We start from the raw sequence: 17,655 nt of genomic DNA on the forward strand, positions 1-17,655 counted from the left end.
TATTTTGACCAAGTAACACACCACCATCTTTTAAGTATCCTCAGAACAGTGGGTTTTAACTGGTTTTAATTGACAGGCTGTGGAGAATTAATTTCCTTAAGTACCTTCTTTTGGGTTCTGCATTTGAGTTGTTGGATATGAATGGATCTAAATTTAGCTCCATCTTCAGTGGTGAGAGAAGTAGGAGCAAGAGTGCTCGTAGCTGTTCTTTCTTAGTGCATGCTCTGTCTGTGGTAGACAAAAATTTCTTTAAGCTCCTTTTTTCCAAATAATAATAATTTAGTGTCAATTTTCAAAGGCCATCTGTAATAAACAGAAGTATTGGATAGCAAGTGAGATTATTTCACCAATCTGTGGTGATACTATGTCTTTATTACAATAACATGCTTTCTTTCCCTTGCCGTCACCTTTGTGTCTTCAACAGCTTCCCTCCCATCCAGTAACACCCTCCAGCAAGCATTCAGACAGCAAGCCAATACCACTGACTCCTGCGTACCACACTCTCCCTCATCCATCACATCATGGGACTCCACATACCACAATAAACTGGGGACCTCTGGAACCTCCGAAAACCCCCAAGCCTTGGAGTCTGAGCTGCTTACGGCCTGCACCTCCATTACGGCCTTCAGCAGCTCTTTGTTATAAAGAGGTGAGATGCAGCAGCCAAGAAATATGACTGTGTAGCAGGCCTAGAATGGGAAGCTAACTTCTGTTTTTACACACAGCCATTTACAGTTCTGTGCATGTGTAAAGATGATTTAACAGCCAGTGCTGAATGAGTGGTAATGGACTAGTGAATGCTGTTTATTTCAAGCAGGGATTTAGTCTTGCGTCTCAGAAAATACCAAGGCTTGTTAGGAGAGTCTTCCCCTGTCTCCTCCAAGTGGTTCCACTTATTTCCACTCCTTATCCAGCTAATAAATAAGATTTTATTACTTTTTTTTTTTCTTCAAACTAGAAATTGCTTTATGTTGATCGTTCAGGCTTATTGCAGAGTAAGTTATTTGCTAAGCACAATGTGAAGTATCTAGGATAAGGGATCTTACAGTGCTTCAAAGTGCTGTATCAAATAATTCTAAACAGCTGCAGTGGTATAAATGACTCTTGGTTCCTTGGTATTTACCACTGTTACTAGGTAACAATAGCATATTTTAAAAAATAAAAGAATGGTAACTGTCAAAATAAATGTAATGTTTTTGTACTCAAAAGAATCTGATGGCTAATGTTAGCAAAAAAACCAAAACCCAAAAACTTAAGATGCTGTTGTAATTCTAATTGCATATGGTATGAAACAAGAATCTGTTCCAAGAGAAATAAAATGTGGTGCTTTTTAACCACAAGAAGATGGTGGCGGTAGGTTAATTTGGTCCTGCCACTACATTTTGTGTGGTTTTGTAAACAGTAAGAAAATGTTAGATTTGGAAGTCTGCATGTATGTAAAGAGGAGAATATTGGATGCTCTGTGGCTTGGTGATACTTCCTGTTTCAATGTCTTTGTCATGCGTTCTCATTATAATAATTAACGTGAAGCAGCTGGGCCCAGAAAGAATAACACAGTTATGCCTAAGAACATTTTATTCTGCAAGCATGCAATCTTGACAGAAAAATTTTATTTTGCAGACATGTAAATTACAGTTTCTTAGAAACTGTAGCCTAAACACTGTGCCCCAATGTGGCCTGGCTGTGCGGTTTTTTGTGATGTCTCTGTGTGTGTGACTTTTTCTTTCTTCTTCTTTCTTTTTCTTTCTCTTTTTTTCTTTTTTTTTTTCTTTTTTCTGTAAATCCCCTAAACAACAGGGAAAAAGTGATAGGTGATCTGCAATTGGAAGGTTAGTATTTAGGCTTAGTTGCTACAAGAGGTTCTTCTGTTTGGCTGACCTATATGCTCATTTTGTAATTTAAGTTATATTCCTTTCATGTTTTCATGTGTAGGGCACTAAATTCTTCAATGTGGTAAAATTTCAATCATCTTTACAGTGTTTAGCATACAGTGACATTCAGAACCTATCTTCATCACCTTTTGTCTGTCCTGCTCATTCACCTTTTTACTTTCTTGTTCTGTATTTTTATAGAGGATGTCTTGTATCCTTAAGGTAAGGGATAGACCAGTATATTCCTTTTGTTCCTGTAACCTAGCATTGTTCCTATAAATTAGCATGACCACATTTTGAGCAGAAATGCTGTATTTGTTGCTGGGTTTGTTGGCTGGGTGTTGGATTTGTTTTGGTTTTGTGTTTTGTGTTTTTTTTTTTTTCTGTAGAGCTTTGTAAGAACAAACATAAAAATTTACAAATTCTAGCTTTGAAGGGTATATGACCTGCCAGGCTTCTTTGTTAGGACCTTTTTTACCTGCTTCTAAGTAGGCAAGTGGAATGGGTTGTCCCTTCAAAAGTTAAGGAAAAAAAAATAAAAACCTGTGTTAATGTATGTCTGCCTCTTCCCGTTGCTCTAGCTCCCAAACAGCCTGCATGCTTTTGCAGCAGCTTTTCTGTATATTTCTGTTAATAGAATAGATAAAATATCTGACTTTACGTATGGTTGGAGGAAGGGTAGAGAGGAAATCAGCCAGTTCAGGCAAATCGGATGTGCCAAAAAGTATTAGTAAACTGAATTTTGGTGCTAAGTTTTTTTAAGTTAGAAACACTTGTGTACGTCTTAAGTTAAACCTTTGAAATATTGTAGAGAAGCTCTACTCTTTTTATTTTTATTTTCCCTGCACAGGATCTCAGTAAAAGTCCTAAAACTATGAAAAAGCTGCTTCCCAAACGCAAGCCAGAACGGAAGCCATCAGATGAAGAGTTTGCACTGAGAAAAAGTAAGAGAGACTTCAACAAATGTCCATGTAATGTATAGGGGTGGAACTAACATCAGTTTAAATTCTGTGAAAGTTAGATGTGCATGTAAACAAGTCATCTGCTTTCCTCTCTCCTGTCAGGAGACATGCTCTCCAGAGCATGGTTTGTTTTATTCACCTTAGGTGCTTACGTCATGGTGGGATTAGTTGCTTTCTAGAGTCTTACCATCGACCACAGTGGATGTATGCTTGTGAAGTGCCTATTTCTATCTGTTCGCTAGAGAGGGAAGTGAGGTTGACTACAGAGCCATGTAAAGTTCAGTAAGGTAAACCTGTCTTTTAATACTGTAATTTGAAGATACTGTCCCACTTCAGCAGAATACTTAGTAGCTATGTTCTTAAATCAATCCTGGTAGGAGCTGCTTCTGAGCTGGATGCTGGAAAGCTGGGTATTGCCGCTGTTTTTGAAGACTAGCTGCTTCCACGGTCACTCTAAGATTCAACAGTCTGCTCTAATCTCCTAGAAATAGGGTCATTTGCTAGTGGCTGTGTCCAGATAAATTGCAGAGCTTTAGATTGGTTGAAGTCTGAAGAACAACACTGAACTGAGATTGATGAACATACAGAAAAACCGAAGGGTCAAAATCTGGATGTTGGGGTAATTTGGGGTGGAGGGAAGGTTAATGTTATCAAGCAAACACAATATTCATTTAGTTGTCAGTGTCACTCTAATTCTTCCTTACAAATTTGTGTGAATAAATAATCCAATTACTTGTATCAGTAGGAGACAGGGTATTTAATAAGATCAGATTCTTTTACTGCAGCTTTTGCTTCTCTGTCTCTGTCCTCTGCTCATGGGCTTCTTAAAACAGGGACTGTGCCTTGAGTGTTCAATGCATGAAGTGCGTTATCGTGAACATTGTCTCTCAATGGTTTATGTAGGGTTGGAGAGAAAAAGCTTTTCCTCAGGGCACTCTTGGTTTGTCTAAGGTAGAGGTCCTTCTGGGTGTGATGTGAATTTTATATGGCAAAGGTTAAGGTAGTGAATAGAACAATCTTGTGTTCATGAATGTGCAAGATGATGTTTTACATCAGGATGTTGTGTCTCCTTACAGGAAGGTATCTGTTTAGGAAAAATGAAAGTACTGCAATACAGGATCATTTCAGATGTTGGGAGAATGGAGATTCAGTGGTTGTAATGACAGCGGTAAAGCTGTCAACTTGCAGATTTAGAAATTATTAAAGAACACTTAGTAAGAGGAGATGAGTTCTGTTTTCTGGGGAAAGGAGAGGCTCTATACTTTTATTCCTGATTAAATTAACACCTTTCAGTATTGTATATGTAGGAGATAACTTTCAATAAAAGGGATTTTTGGTGGCTTTAAGTCAGAGAGTGTTACTTACAGAAATACTTACTGATTCTCAGTATTATTCTCTCTTCCCCCACTCTTTGGGTCAGTAATTAGAAGCTTCTGTTATATGTCAGTCTTCCTTCAGCCTTTTCTAGCTTGTTGAGCTGTAAAAGCTTTCCACGGAGGAACTTCTATTGAACTTCAAGCTTATGGATAAATAAGTTTGGGTTTTATTACTTATCTTCTCTGGAATCCCAGGGATTTATGAGCAATGTTTTGAGAACTGCTGTGTCAAATTAGCATTATAACAGACAAACCAAAATAAGTAACGTATTTCAACTGAGTGTCCTCACAATACTCATTTCAGAAGTGAAATATTTGTCCTGCTACTGTAATAACATAGTGCTGCATTCCAGCCACGATGAAATCCAATTATTTTTCCTGCCTTGAAAGAGAAATAACCCATACTTTGGACTACTCGTGTCTCTTTTCAACTGTAGGGAAACTGTATCGGGTCAAGATAATTTCTGCAACAGTTAGCTTGTCAGCTGATTCTGACGAATGTTTGGACAGTTGGCTTTGTTCTGATGATAATAAATCACAAAAACTAACAGGATGCATTGCCTGGCAGAGAATACTACTACATTTTGATGTTGAAGGCAGTTCAGGTTCCTGCAGCAGGAAGTCTTTGAGACTAGTTTTTTCCTCAAGTTTTGTGGCAGGAAACCAGGAAAAATACTTTTAAAACAAGAAATAGTCTTGCCCTACATTCAGACTCATGGTTCCACCTAAACTAATGGTAGAGGTACCTCTAGATTTCAGTGTGAATGGAATTTCACTTTGTTGCAAGTGAAAAATTTGACAGCATTTTTATTTAATCCCCGAAGGAGATTTGCTGTGGAGCTCTACCTTTAGGAAAATTTTGCCACATTAAGCTTGAATAATTAGGGTGGTTTTTTTTTTTTTTTTTCAGTAGTGCTGTTTCTGCTTTAAAGTCTGGAAAGTTTAATTACTCCCCTTTTCACAAAAATCCTTACACGATAGTGACATCTTTCCAGTTGCACATTGGACTGAAATTGTACCGAAATATTTATTATGATGTTAATTCTGAGTTTAATTTTCGATCGTGTGCTGCTAAAAGGAGTAAATCTGATAAGATAAATGTATACATACAGAACCCAAAAGTTTTCAATATTTCTGTGAATTAATATTCTGTTCCTTGATTTCTTTGATTAAATAATGCAATAATATGTATATAATAACTGGGGTATACAGTTCTTTCGGTTTAATGGCTGTTTGGTTTAGAACCAGAGTGATCATACTTCAGAACATGTTCTGTGCAACTTCAGACGCTCAGAAAATTTCTCGAATGAGTGCGTAATTACTCTGACTTGGGGTTTCTTTTCCAAGCATTTCAAAATAGTATTTTGTCTTTAAACTGTTACTTTTGCTCATTGAAGTTTGAATTTTTTTTTTCTTTTTTTCCTTCCTCCAAATGGGATGATTAAGAGAATCTTAAAGGGTTGATTAGGTTGAACTTTGGTCTCAGCTGAAACGTAGTGATTTACAAAAGCTTTTCTGTGTTAAGAAACATAACCACGTTTAAAATTTTATTTTTCCCATTGGTTCTAGGTACAGCTGCTTTAGAAGAAGATGCTCAGATTCTTAAAGTCATTGAAGCATATTGCACAAGTGCCAAAACACGTCAAACACTAAATTCAAGTAAGTTAGAAAATACTGAAATGGCTAACTAAACAACAAACTAGATAGTTTTCAAAAAAAGGGAGTTGTATGTTTTCAGGCCTTTTCAAGTAGCAAGCTGGACCTAGAAGAAATGAAAACCTGTTTCTGGCTTAATATCAGTGCTGAGTGTTTAAGTATTCGATGCCAAGGTCCATGATTAGAGACTACAATTCTTTCAGTATTAAAAAAAAAAATATCCAACCAACCAAAAAGACCACCAAACCAAAACTGACTACTTGTCAAGTTTTAAAGTTGCACAGAACCTTCACCAGTGAATGAGAGGTGTCTGAACTGAACAGGACAGTTGATCGGTATGCCTTTTGATAAATTTCAAGAAGCTGGTAGGTAGTGAGGAGGAATGAAGAACAAGTCATAATTTTGGAGGAGTGTGTTTTTGTCTTGTTCTGTTCAGAAAAGACTTCGGCTATGGAAAAGTAATGTAGACCTATAAAAATATCTTTTCTTGCCGCTAGCTGTTTTTAGTATTAATTACGAATCGTAACCCCATCTCATAATTTCAGGAGAGTTCTTCTCAGATCTGTGTGTTGCTTAAAGCCGTTTTTAGTTTCTCAGATCAATACCTAGCTTATTGAAAACCTGTAACGTGCCTCTGGGGTCCTACTTCATTTAATCCAAGTCAAGGTTGCCATGCGGAGTTCCTCTGTATTGTAAGTAAGACATTGCACAAAGCAGGGGAGTCCACCAGCATGTGTTCCTTTTACACAAGGAAGGAGAAAATGCTGTTGCATTTGTTCTGATTTGCACAGGTTTTGCACTGCTGAATACGGATTTAATTCAGGGATCCTTGGAACACAGTATAATGATCCTGAAGTACTTGTCTGGTTTTGCTGTTGTTAGGAACTAGAAGAGTGGACATTATACCTTACTCCCTGTTCACTTAAAGCTGTTTAAATTTGCGGTATTGATCACTGTTACTGCTATCCACAGCGTTCTGTGCCTGTCCTGCTTCCAGGCAAAAGCACTTCATGCTGAGAGTTGAAAAGTCTCAAAAGGCAGTTGCAAACTTAGTTCATGGATTTTCGTAATACACGTTCACTTGCTCTTATCACCTTGAAAAAATCCAGCTACTTTGTATTCATATATACTTGAAAATGGGAATATGGCTCTTGTATTAGACTGTAGAAACTTTTGAAGTAACAGCAAAAACCTTCATTTTAATTTTTCTGTCTTGAATGAACTGTAGGTCTCCAAGGTGATAAAATTGTCAATTACATAAATTAGCTACGGTTACGTAATTTATATTAATACTAATCTATTTTATAGCCCTACAGTCATAACAAAAGTGTTTAATTGGATAAAAGGAAATGAATGTGTTCAAAATTCTGAAGATATACTGTTGTTCCAAACAAAATTAAATGAGATGATTGCTGTTTAGATGTTTTGACTGAACTGTTGATAATTTCCAAGTTTAATATGACAAGAAATAGTTGGGGAAACATTTGCACTTGCACAGTAGTGTGTGTGTGTGCACGCAGATATAAAATGGATTTTTTTTGCTTTTTTGCCTATTTTTTTTCCTTTCTATGTATATTTAAGAAATATACATAGTGATGTGGGTATCATTGCATACATCAGAAGTCAGCAGCTTTTATTTGCTCTTAATTGCAGTAAGAAATAATCTTTTTATTGATTAAGCACACAACTGCTTTGTTTGGAAAGAATAGTGTTGTGATCTAAGACTTTAGGTTTCAGAAGGTCCATTTGTAGACTGGATTTGGAAATGGGTGGAAAAACCAATCATGCTGGAATTGCTTCTGTGGGAGCAGTAGTCAGTGTAGAAGAATAGAATGAGAGAATTGCCTGTGATCTGTGAAGTATGCCCTTTTTTTTACATACTCCTTTCTTACTATGTGTTAATATTCTGCCTGTCCCTCACGGCACTCTTTTGGCAATTCTCCTACCTGCACCTTAATCCATAGTCCAAGGGGTGCTGCTTTTGGCAATGTTAATTCAGTAGAACTACAGCACCAGTGCAAACTGGTAGGGAGTGGCATTAGGTGTAGCAGAGCAACTTTTTTCAGTGGTTTGAGTGGGGAAGATGTGGGGTTTAATTTGGGGAGACATGCAAATAAAAAGAGTTTCACTATCTCCTGCTTCTTATATACTGAGTTTATTTTGCATTTCTGCTCCAAACGAAGGCTTAAAATCTCTTGAAATATCGTGTGTGTGGTGGTTTGCAGCGTGGCCACTTACTTACGTGGTTTCAGTCCTCGAATATTGCCAGGCCTTGGGGGTGGGGAAAAAAAAAAAACAAAAAAGTGTCCTTAGCTGTTTGACCACCTACCCTAGACGTCTTACAGTATTTAATTGGGAAGACAGATTCAGATAGAGGCATGTAGGAAGAGGTGTGTGAGGGGTTGGAATGGACCAGACTGTGTTGCTGTTAGGCTCTTGGCCCTGTTATTCTGTGAGTTAATTTACTACATGGTTAAATAAATAACAAGGGGTACTGGCACAGAAAAGCTAGCTGTACTTTGACAGTCCCCTTGAGTGGGTGCAAGATATTGCTGCTGATTTAGAAAGTCAGCAGCCCTGCTCTGCATGAGAACCTTTGCTTTTTCCCCCTGCGTGTTCCTCTTTACAGTGGTGACACAAGCACTTCTGTGGCTGTGTCGTGAGCTGGTGGGGAAATTACCTGCTTGAAAAAGAATCTGCTGTAGGGTTAGTGCTCATTTGAAACTGTTCCCTGACCAGGCTCACCAAGCAGCTGTACAAATGACTGTGTCATTGCAAGGGAGGGAAAGGATGGAGGTACAGATGTGTGGTGGGGACGGGGCCGTTGCTTTTCACATCAGCACTGGATCATGCTGGCTTACTGTGTTTACTGCTCTGTCCCCAGTCAAATCCCCCCAGACTCCATACTTCAAAAGAACCTAACTCCCTCTTCCAAAAAATCCACTTTCAAACACGATCTTGGTTAACCAAAATTTTCAACTGAGGCTGCTTAGAAGCTTAAAAACTACTTCAAAAAATTGTATTGTAACAGTTCAAACGTTATTACATGCTGAGTGTAATTTATACCTAAACCCCAAAAAAAAAGAAAAAGAAAAAAAAAAAAAACTTTGGTGCCTTTTTAACAATATTTTCTCTTTTCCTTCTCTTCCCATCACCTTTTTGCTTTTATTTCATGTGTTTGGTTGTGGCTATTCCTTACGTTCTCCTCCTCATCCCACCTCTGCCTATCCACATCCACCATTTCATTTCACCTATACATCCTTAGCATGGCAAGGCACTGACCTGATGCATAATCACGTCTTGGCTGATGATGACCAATCAAGTCTAGACTCCTTGGGTCGTCGCAGTAGTCTTTCTCGTTTGGAGCCTTCAGACCTCTCAGAAGACTCTGACTATGACAGTATATGGACAGCCCATAGTTACAGAATGGGGTCTACATCTCGTAAGAGCTGTTGCTCATATATCTCTCACCAGAACTAATGCACTTCTGAGCTTTTTCTTAACAAATGCTTGTTGTATCACAGCCTGCTTTTCTTAGATGTTTTCTTGCTGTTCCTTGTCTCTTTAATGTGATATTTTAACAACTTCTGAGGGAGCTTCTGAAACTTCAGTTATACCTGGTGGAAGGCTCTATTGCCAATTCAATACACGTACAAATAAGTCATTCTAAAAAGTGTATATCCTGTTAAGGATGATATTTCTTGAGGTTTTTTTTTAACTGACAGATGTTAATCTGTAGCTCTGAATGTTTTGGTTTTGGGTTTTTTTTGTTGTTTTTTTTTCTTTCTTTCTTTTGACTTGGTCAGTGTAGCAACAGGTCCTTTCCTTTTTTTTTTTCCTTTTTTGTGTTGTTTTGGGTACAGCACATTTTTGTATTTTGTACTGAAACCATACTGGTTTGTGAGCTGAGTGCCAGCAATATGGAAATACCTTAGCGGTAGCAGTTGAAATTTCTACATATTACTAACAAAATACAAAGCTGGCAGAGTAAGAAAAATGCAGCTTAACAATAAGCAGTCCAAGAGCTGTAAAATCATTCAGATATGCACATATCTGGCCCCTTTGTTTGGAAGAGCATTTGCTAATCCATAAAAATTTCTGTTCTTATACTGCTGTCTTTTTTCCTCATTGCTTAGACGTTTATACGAAGGACCGCACTGCTCTCCCCCCACCCCAGTCTGGCAGTTGTCATGAAAACCCGGCAGTCCATGCTCATTACATGCAGTGTTTTGATAATTTCATGTTACCTATGGTCGTACTGTCACTTTACTGTATGCAGTAGCGTGGCAGAAAGCAGGGTCTAGATGTTTACTTGCCTGTTAAAATACACAGCTGACAACTCTCAATTGACCGTTCTCCTTGAAAAGATGAGGTGAAAATGATTCCTCTGATGGAGGCTCAAGTGTTCAGCATCTGAAACTCTAGGTACAACTGCGATCACATTGGCTTGTTTTAAGTTCTGAATAATAGAATGCTTGGCTTTTTGGGTTGTACTGTTTGGAGCATGTCCATGACAGATTTTATTGTCTTGTAACTTCTCTCACGAGCAGGTTTGTTTTCAGCAGCAGCTCTTCACTTACAGTCGTGTTGGCTTTTCAGAGAACTGTGACATGCTGTGCACAGCTGAAGGTCTCGAACCTGCACCTGGGGCACTGCTGGGGTGAAGTGTGTGTGTTCTGTCTTGTGGACAACCTAATTGGCATCAAAACAAAAATGACATTTTTTATAAATCTTCATTAGCATTAGGGAAAAGCATGTGATGAAAGGAGAGAAACAGTTCTCACTTTCATCAGGGTCCACAGATGCAATTGCCTTACCCTTTTTTCAAATAAGCATGTTATGCAGTGTTCAGGTATTACTCTATGAACAAGTTCAGAATAACGATGCAATTAACTGCCACCTGGGAACTTGATCACACTGTTTAAAAGATAATCAATTCTTTTCTGCTGGTTACATGATCAGAAAGTTAGTAATTGCTAGATGTGCATGATTCCAGAAGGTGGTCAGCATGGAGAAGCTATTTCAAAGCAATTCACATCTGCAGATTTGCATTCAGTCTTGTCTGATCACCTGCTTTATCCTCTCTCACTGTTGTTGGCATTCAAAAATGTGACTAACAAAAGCAGCAGTGCTTACCGAGGAGGGTTTTCAGGGGTACGTTTTACTACTAGTCATATATTAACTTAATGACCAGGAACTTGTGTATGTTGAGCTTCTTTTAAAGTGAAGGAGTGTTGCTTAGAGGAATGAGATAAGTATGTGTGCTCCATACCATTCCACAGCACATTTGTAACCCACTTCACTCCCCTCTTCCTTTCAGTCAGCTTTTGTTTTTTTAACATACACGGAAAGTATGAGTTGTTGGTTTTGGTTTGTTGTTTTTTTGTTCCCCCTGCACCCCCCGTTTCTTAAGCTGTGGTGTTCTAGTTGAATAATGTTTTACGCATTGGATAAATGATAATTCCTTTGTGTCTGTTTCATGTTATATAGTGTAAATATGAGTTTGAAATACAGTTGTTGCACTTGAACTTTCCTTATCACACACGATGTTTTGTTATCCAGATCCGAAGATTTTATTGACTTTCTATGCACCAAAGCTTTGACAGTTTACCACCATTAATTAATTATTGTAGCATTTAAGTCATTACTACTGTCGTAATTAGGATCTATCATATTAGCATCACTGCACATTTAAAATCATTCCGTCTCCTCGGTGTTACAGGCCATAAGCTATTGTGAACTGATCAGGAGTATTAATGCACACGCTTTTTTTAAGAAAAAAAAAAAAAAAGGCAAATGTGGAAATGGTGGTATTCAGTCCAAAGGTTCAGTGTTTCTACTTTTGTGGAACTTTAGTCATGGAAATAATAGTACCTTATGTTTATGCAATTCTGTAAATTATATGTGTACAGTTACAAATACACTGGAAGGATGGAGAATCTGAATTAGAAGGTAGGTTCAAGCCATCGTCAGCCCCTCTTCACATGGCTTACGCAGTGTCTCCATAAATTAGTATTTGCCATAAATTGAAACCAACCAATATTAATTGGGTGTTTTGCATAATCTTGCCAAAACACAGTAATGTGTATATAGTGACGTAAAACACAGAAAAAAGTAATATATATTGTGCACTTCATTTGTGAATGGGAGAAGCCATCTTTAGTAGGTGACTGCCTTTTGAAAATACAAAATGGATGTATATCTGAATGTTGCATTGTACTGTACAGTATGCATATTGTTTGTGGTTGCATATATCGATTAAGTGTCTTGTTTTATATAAAAAGGACATCTGTTATGTACAGTTGAAATAAATTTTGCATTTGCTAGACTGTGACTTTAATATTTAATTATTATACAGGGGGAAAGGACAGCATAAATTGTAAGTTAACACTTAATTCCCTCTTCTCCCCATGCCTCCTTTCTCTCCCTCCCTTCTTCCTGAAGGAATCAAATGCTGAAGTGAAAGAGCTTTTTTGACATAAGTGTGTAATCTTTGTTTAATGTAGTTGACAACTACAGGAAATTCAATGTAATGTGAAGAATGTATCCTTCTGTATCCTCTTTTTTTAAAAAAAAAAAACTATTCAGAGCTGTTGCCATCTATAGAATGTTCTTTTGTTGCTTCCCTCTTCCCTTAATTGATTTTATTTTCTTCTTTTTCTTTTTTTGAATTGGTGTATTCTCAGTAAAAGCACAGGCTGAATTATTGGAACAATCTAAAACCTACTTCTCCAGGGCCTGTTACCAGGGAGGAATTTTACGAATGTGATACTGGTTTCTATAACCTTACATATTTTCAAGATTTAATATTACATTTTTCTGTTTAAAACGAGTTGAGTGTTTCTATTTAAAAGATGCTCATATTTGAGTGAATTTAAATAAAATGATAACCTGATATACATACTAAAACATTTACATCAGAATAAATTAAGTGATTGCCTACTTCTATTAAAAGGTCATACAGTTTTTTGCTACGATTGTAGCAACGCTAGTTTTAGCCCTACAGCCCTCTGGTTGGAAGGGTTGTTTTTTTTAATTGATTAGTGAAATATAGAAAGTTTAGCAGGATAGCTCTTTCCAAATGTTGTCTTAGAAATATCCAACTTCTTCAGATAGTGTATCTGTCTTCCAAACTCTTCATTCTGTTCTTATCACTAACGCTTACATCTGGAGTTGTATGTGTTTCAGTCCACTTTAACTGTTTTCATTTTACTTGTCGAGACATTTTGCTGTAGACTGCATAGATCTGTCATTTGAGTCATGTGGGGTTTTTTTTTTTCGTATTTGTGCATCACTATTAGTTAAAAAACAAAACAAAAAGAAAACAAACCACTTTATGCCCAAGCCTTTTTTGGTAGTTCCAAGAATTTGCAAAAAAATGTTAATTTTATACAGTAAACTTAAGTTTGGCCTGATGTTTGGTTTCTGATTTGTTGTCTGTAGAAGACATTAAAGGGCTCCCCTTTGATTTTGGCAGATCTGTAGCGTAAAAGATTTTTTTTCTTTCAGTGCTTTAATCTCTGCACAGAGAGTCTGGGAGCACCATTTTTAGGATTCTTCATAATGGAACTTCATCAAGAATTCATTGAGAAAGAGAAGGTTAATTTGGCAGGTCTGCTCATCCACCATAACATCTTAAATATAACTAATGCAATGAAATACCAAACATTTTAAATGACAGGTAATTCTTATTTTTTTGCCCCACATTTGCTTCTCCAGGAAATTTGCACCTCTGTACATACGGGTAGCTAATGGAAGATCTAAACACTTCTGTATCCATGTATTTGTCTTTCAGTGGCAAGTCAGACTTCTGTCTTTGAAACTCAAGCAAATAATTTCAAAGAGGTGCTTAGCTTGTGAAGAGAGCCTCGTGAAGTTGGTGAAAAACAGAATTGTGTATTTACAAGTGCTGTTTCTAATTTTTGACCCTATTGTGCCTTGTTCCCTTCTTACCTCTCCTAATCACTCTAAAGGTATGAAAAAGTGAAGAACACAGCAATGCTTAAAAACTGAACCTTTGTTAATGGCCTCAGATTATGCCATACACTTTTGAAATTTAACCACCATCACCACATGTCTAACTTCAGTAGCTTAAATTAGGACCCTTGTAGTCCCTGGAAGAAGGCAAACTCTTTGTAAGAGTATCAGTGTGAAAGTACGTGGGTTGAGCCTTCTCCACATGGCCACCTGGAGGAAGGGGCCCCATTCTTGACCGACTGGGGAGAGCTGGCTTTTAACGGAGGCCCTGAGGTTAGCTGCTTAAATTAGGTGATGTGAATACCCACCTCCATTTTACTGTTGGCTCAAATGGTCCCTGGACAGGAAAGGTCTCAGAACATAGGCGTAGACTTAATATCTGGTTAAAGTTAAAAGGTATTTGAATTTCACCCCCCTTCTTTTCTTCCTTCCCTTCTGCCTGATGCCTTAAGATCTGTGCAAACCTTCTGGACACGCTTCCGTGTGTCTCTGCTAAAAGATTCAGAATGAAGGACCAGACTGATTACCAGTACAGCTCCTTCTGAAGAAGCCTGGTTCCTGTCAGGAACTGGCATAGTGCCCTATCAACCATTTTTTAAGATGTCACACACTCCCTTTTGAGGACAGTGGAGAAAAAAGGCTGGGGTTGTGCGGTTATGCTTGCAAACAGACATCACTGAGAACCTGGGTGGCATTCAGTCTGCACTCTAATTTCTTCCCGTTTTCGTGTTAAGACCGTACTCCAGGGCTAAGAGTGATGTTCTTCAGGTTTCAGATGGGTATAAAGGGAACTTCTGTCATGAAGTCTTTCAGCCACATAAATATCCAAATTGGTTTCAGCTTTCTTTTTGTCCAGAAATGCTCAGAACTGCTTGCTGGTGTCTCTGATTAGGCTGGAAAGGGTATCAGACACTGAAAACTAAAAGCAGGGGGGCTGTTACCCACAGGCCTGTTCTTGTATGTTGGATGTTCACTGCATTATGTAGTGGGTATTGTTAAGGTTTCTAGCTCTGGTCTGAATGCCAGGTGGGCTACATTATCACTTGCTTTACTCTGGAGGCTAAATTTGCTAAACCTGTAATTTAGGGCATGGTTTTGGCAAAAAGCATTTTCATTCTTTATTTTCCACTCTAGGGCTGGGAGATACTAATATTGAATAGCTACTTTTGTTTTCTTATTGGAATTTAATTGATGGAAACTTAGTTGAATCTTATCATAGCAGTCAGTTGTTTTGCCTTAAATATGCAATAGACTTCTAAAGAATAGGGTGGTTCATCCAAGACCCTGGATATAGGAGTTCCCCATTGAAAAGTTACGGCAACTTTCTTAGCCTTAACACTTGTTTGCTAATTTTGAATTAATTATCTGGCTTTGCCAAGCAGCCTTTCTTCTCCAATCCACCTTACTTACCTCAATACCTAAAAAAACCACCCTGTTTTGTAAAGGTTTGGTTGGTTGGGGTTTTTTGCATCTTTTAAATTTTTTTTTTTACTAGTACTTTTGGTTGTATTGTCTCAAGGTGATTTAGGGCCAGAGTTGTTGGAGGCCAATTTAAACATTGCCTTTTGACCTGTTTGACTTTGAACGAGACTGAATAGCGTGTCTTAATAAAATTCAGCATGAAACTTGCATGGTTAGGATTGAGGAATGGCAGATATGGCAAACTGAAGTGACTTTTGGCCCTTCTGCCCTACTTCATGAAAACATGAAATACGTCTCAGAGGTGCTTAGGATTATCTAAGTTGCAGCAACTTCCTGGACCGTACTTTTAGTACAACTCTGCATGAAATCCCCACTGTATTGTAACAACCCTTTCTTCATGTCCTAAAGCTGTAACTTGTAAACTTTTCTGAAGAGAAATGGTCACCCAGAGAGTAGACGTAGCGAACCTGGTGGAGGCACAAGCTGCAGTTTAGGGGAATAGTGCTGAATACCAGTAATGAGGCGACTCTGCCTGAAGTCCGTTCTAAGCACTTAATTGCCAGAAAATGTGTCTTGAAGAAAAGCTTCTGGCATAAATGGTGCAGAAAGGCAGGACAGTGAAGTAGCTTTGGTTTTGCCTTCAGAACTTGATGCATCAAGTGTAATGTTACTGTGCACTTACTCATTTGATGACGGGGTCCTATGTTGCAGGATAGATGTGCTGTGTGTTTTTATCTTTAATACCAAGCTAGTGCTTGTGGGGTTTAGCAAGAAAAAAAAATCCACAACAAACAAAAAACCTGCCAAAATTCACAAAAAGCAAACCAAGATAAAGGAGAAAGTGGGTTTTTTGCGTAAGTACAAACCGTAAAGGCAGCAAGGGTTCTGTGGTACAAATAAAGTTGTATGACCAAGGGTATTGGAGCAATGAAGGCGAAAGTGAAACTTGTGATGGCCTGAATCCCATGGTAGTTAATGTTTTGTGGCAGAGGAAGGTCAGTGTTCACAGCAACAGTTTTGCATCGTGTAAGTGTGTATGTGTACTCTGTGGTCTCCTTGTGTGTATAATGTTGGTGAACATTTTGTTCTTAATGAAACTGCATTCTGTGTCGCAGTAGCATTAAGTGTTTACTGTGCTTTGCTGTACGTAAATCAAGATATGCTGGTGTAAACATCTGATTTACATGCATGTGTGTATATAAGTGTATGGCTAGGTCTTTTTTTTAAAGCTGTCTACTCCATGCTATTTCTGCTTTGTGAGGACCAATGTTACTCTGACCAGGCAAAAATAGTTGGATGCAGCTCTACACAGAGATAAATGTGATGTGCCGCTCCATTTGGTTGAAGGGAGTCATGGGCGAGAAACGCGTGGCAGTTCTCTCCTTTCGATCAGTGTCTCCCTCGACGTGTGCTGGGCTGAGGTGCTCCACATTGGTGCAGAGATCCAAAATGTGATCTGGTAGCAGCTGGTGCCAAGTAATTGCTAAAACAACATTTAGCTTCGTGCTCTGTGTTGCCTCCTCAGCTAATAAAGCAGAGCAGCAGCCAATTAACTGAAATAAACGTAAGACAACTCTTTAGAATTAGAGATTGACAGTGCAAACAGGGAATGTCCTTGAGCACCATACAGAGTTTGGATGTGCTTTTTTTATAGGTTGTTTCTTCCCTGGAAGATAAGTGGGAGTGGAAGGGTATTAACCCTTAAAAGATTTCTTTGCTCTGTAAGGTGAAGAACTTAGAGCTTTCAAGGACAAGATTCTGTTCTCAAATCTGCAGTTATCTTAATTCCATAAAATTTTGATCATCACATACTAATACATTAGATTTTTACTGTCAGCTTAAGGAAACTGTTTTCTTCATTAAAGTATGTTTGTCATTGTTTGCTAAAATGATTTAAATAGCTTAACACGTACTGCTAAATTACGGTCCCTATAAGCTCATTGTTCAGAACTGAAGACCGCAGCTGTTGGGGAATTTACTGTTTTTTGATGAGCTTGATTTCTTTCATTTTTTTTGTGTGTTTAGATTATGTATTTTATCATGAACCATGAAAGAGCGCTGTTGCCACAAAGCAGCTGTTCAGCAAGAGCTAGCTAATTTCTCCTGATGGGCATACACCCTGTAGTACCTAGTTATCAGTTCAAACTGTAGTAGACTTAAGATATTCCTGGTTAATGAAAGTACATTACAATTAACTGGTAGGCAACTGTACCTTGTTTGTTAAAACTGATATCTTGGTTAAAATATGCAAGAACTTTAATGCCTTATCTCTTGTGTTTGAATTCTGAACGAGTGCTTAGTCAGCAATTTATCTGCAGACCTTTAAAAAAATGCTTGTAATTTGTTGCAGCCTAATTAAATAACATTTCTAGAATACATACTTTACATATG

General features: G+C 38.0%; 1 protein-coding gene across 6 annotated transcripts in view; it reads left to right on the forward strand.

Annotated features, from left to right (window-relative positions):
* The window catches only part of ARHGEF7 (Rho guanine nucleotide exchange factor 7), a 127,505-nt gene that overhangs the window by 103,266 nt on the left and 6,584 nt on the right, over window positions 1-17,655 (forward strand). For 4 of the 6 annotated variants that reach the window (XM_075091078.1, XM_075091107.1, XM_075091087.1 and 1 more), the window contains 3 exons: window positions 425-649; window positions 2,722-2,815; window positions 5,779-5,868. In XM_075091078.1, the coding sequence (XP_074947179.1) occupies window positions 425-649; window positions 2,722-2,815; window positions 5,779-5,868 (409 nt within the window). Of the gene's footprint in view, window positions 1-424; window positions 650-2,721; window positions 2,816-5,778; window positions 5,869-9,130; window positions 9,308-17,655 lie in introns of all 6 variants that reach the window. The other 2 variants (XM_075091117.1, XM_075091127.1) reach the window with 1 other exon arrangement.

The sequence above is a fragment of the Phalacrocorax aristotelis genome, chromosome 1 (assembly GCF_949628215.1).
Source record: "Phalacrocorax aristotelis chromosome 1, bGulAri2.1, whole genome shotgun sequence".
In the NCBI taxonomy this organism is placed as follows: domain Eukaryota; kingdom Metazoa; phylum Chordata; class Aves; order Suliformes; family Phalacrocoracidae; genus Phalacrocorax; species Phalacrocorax aristotelis.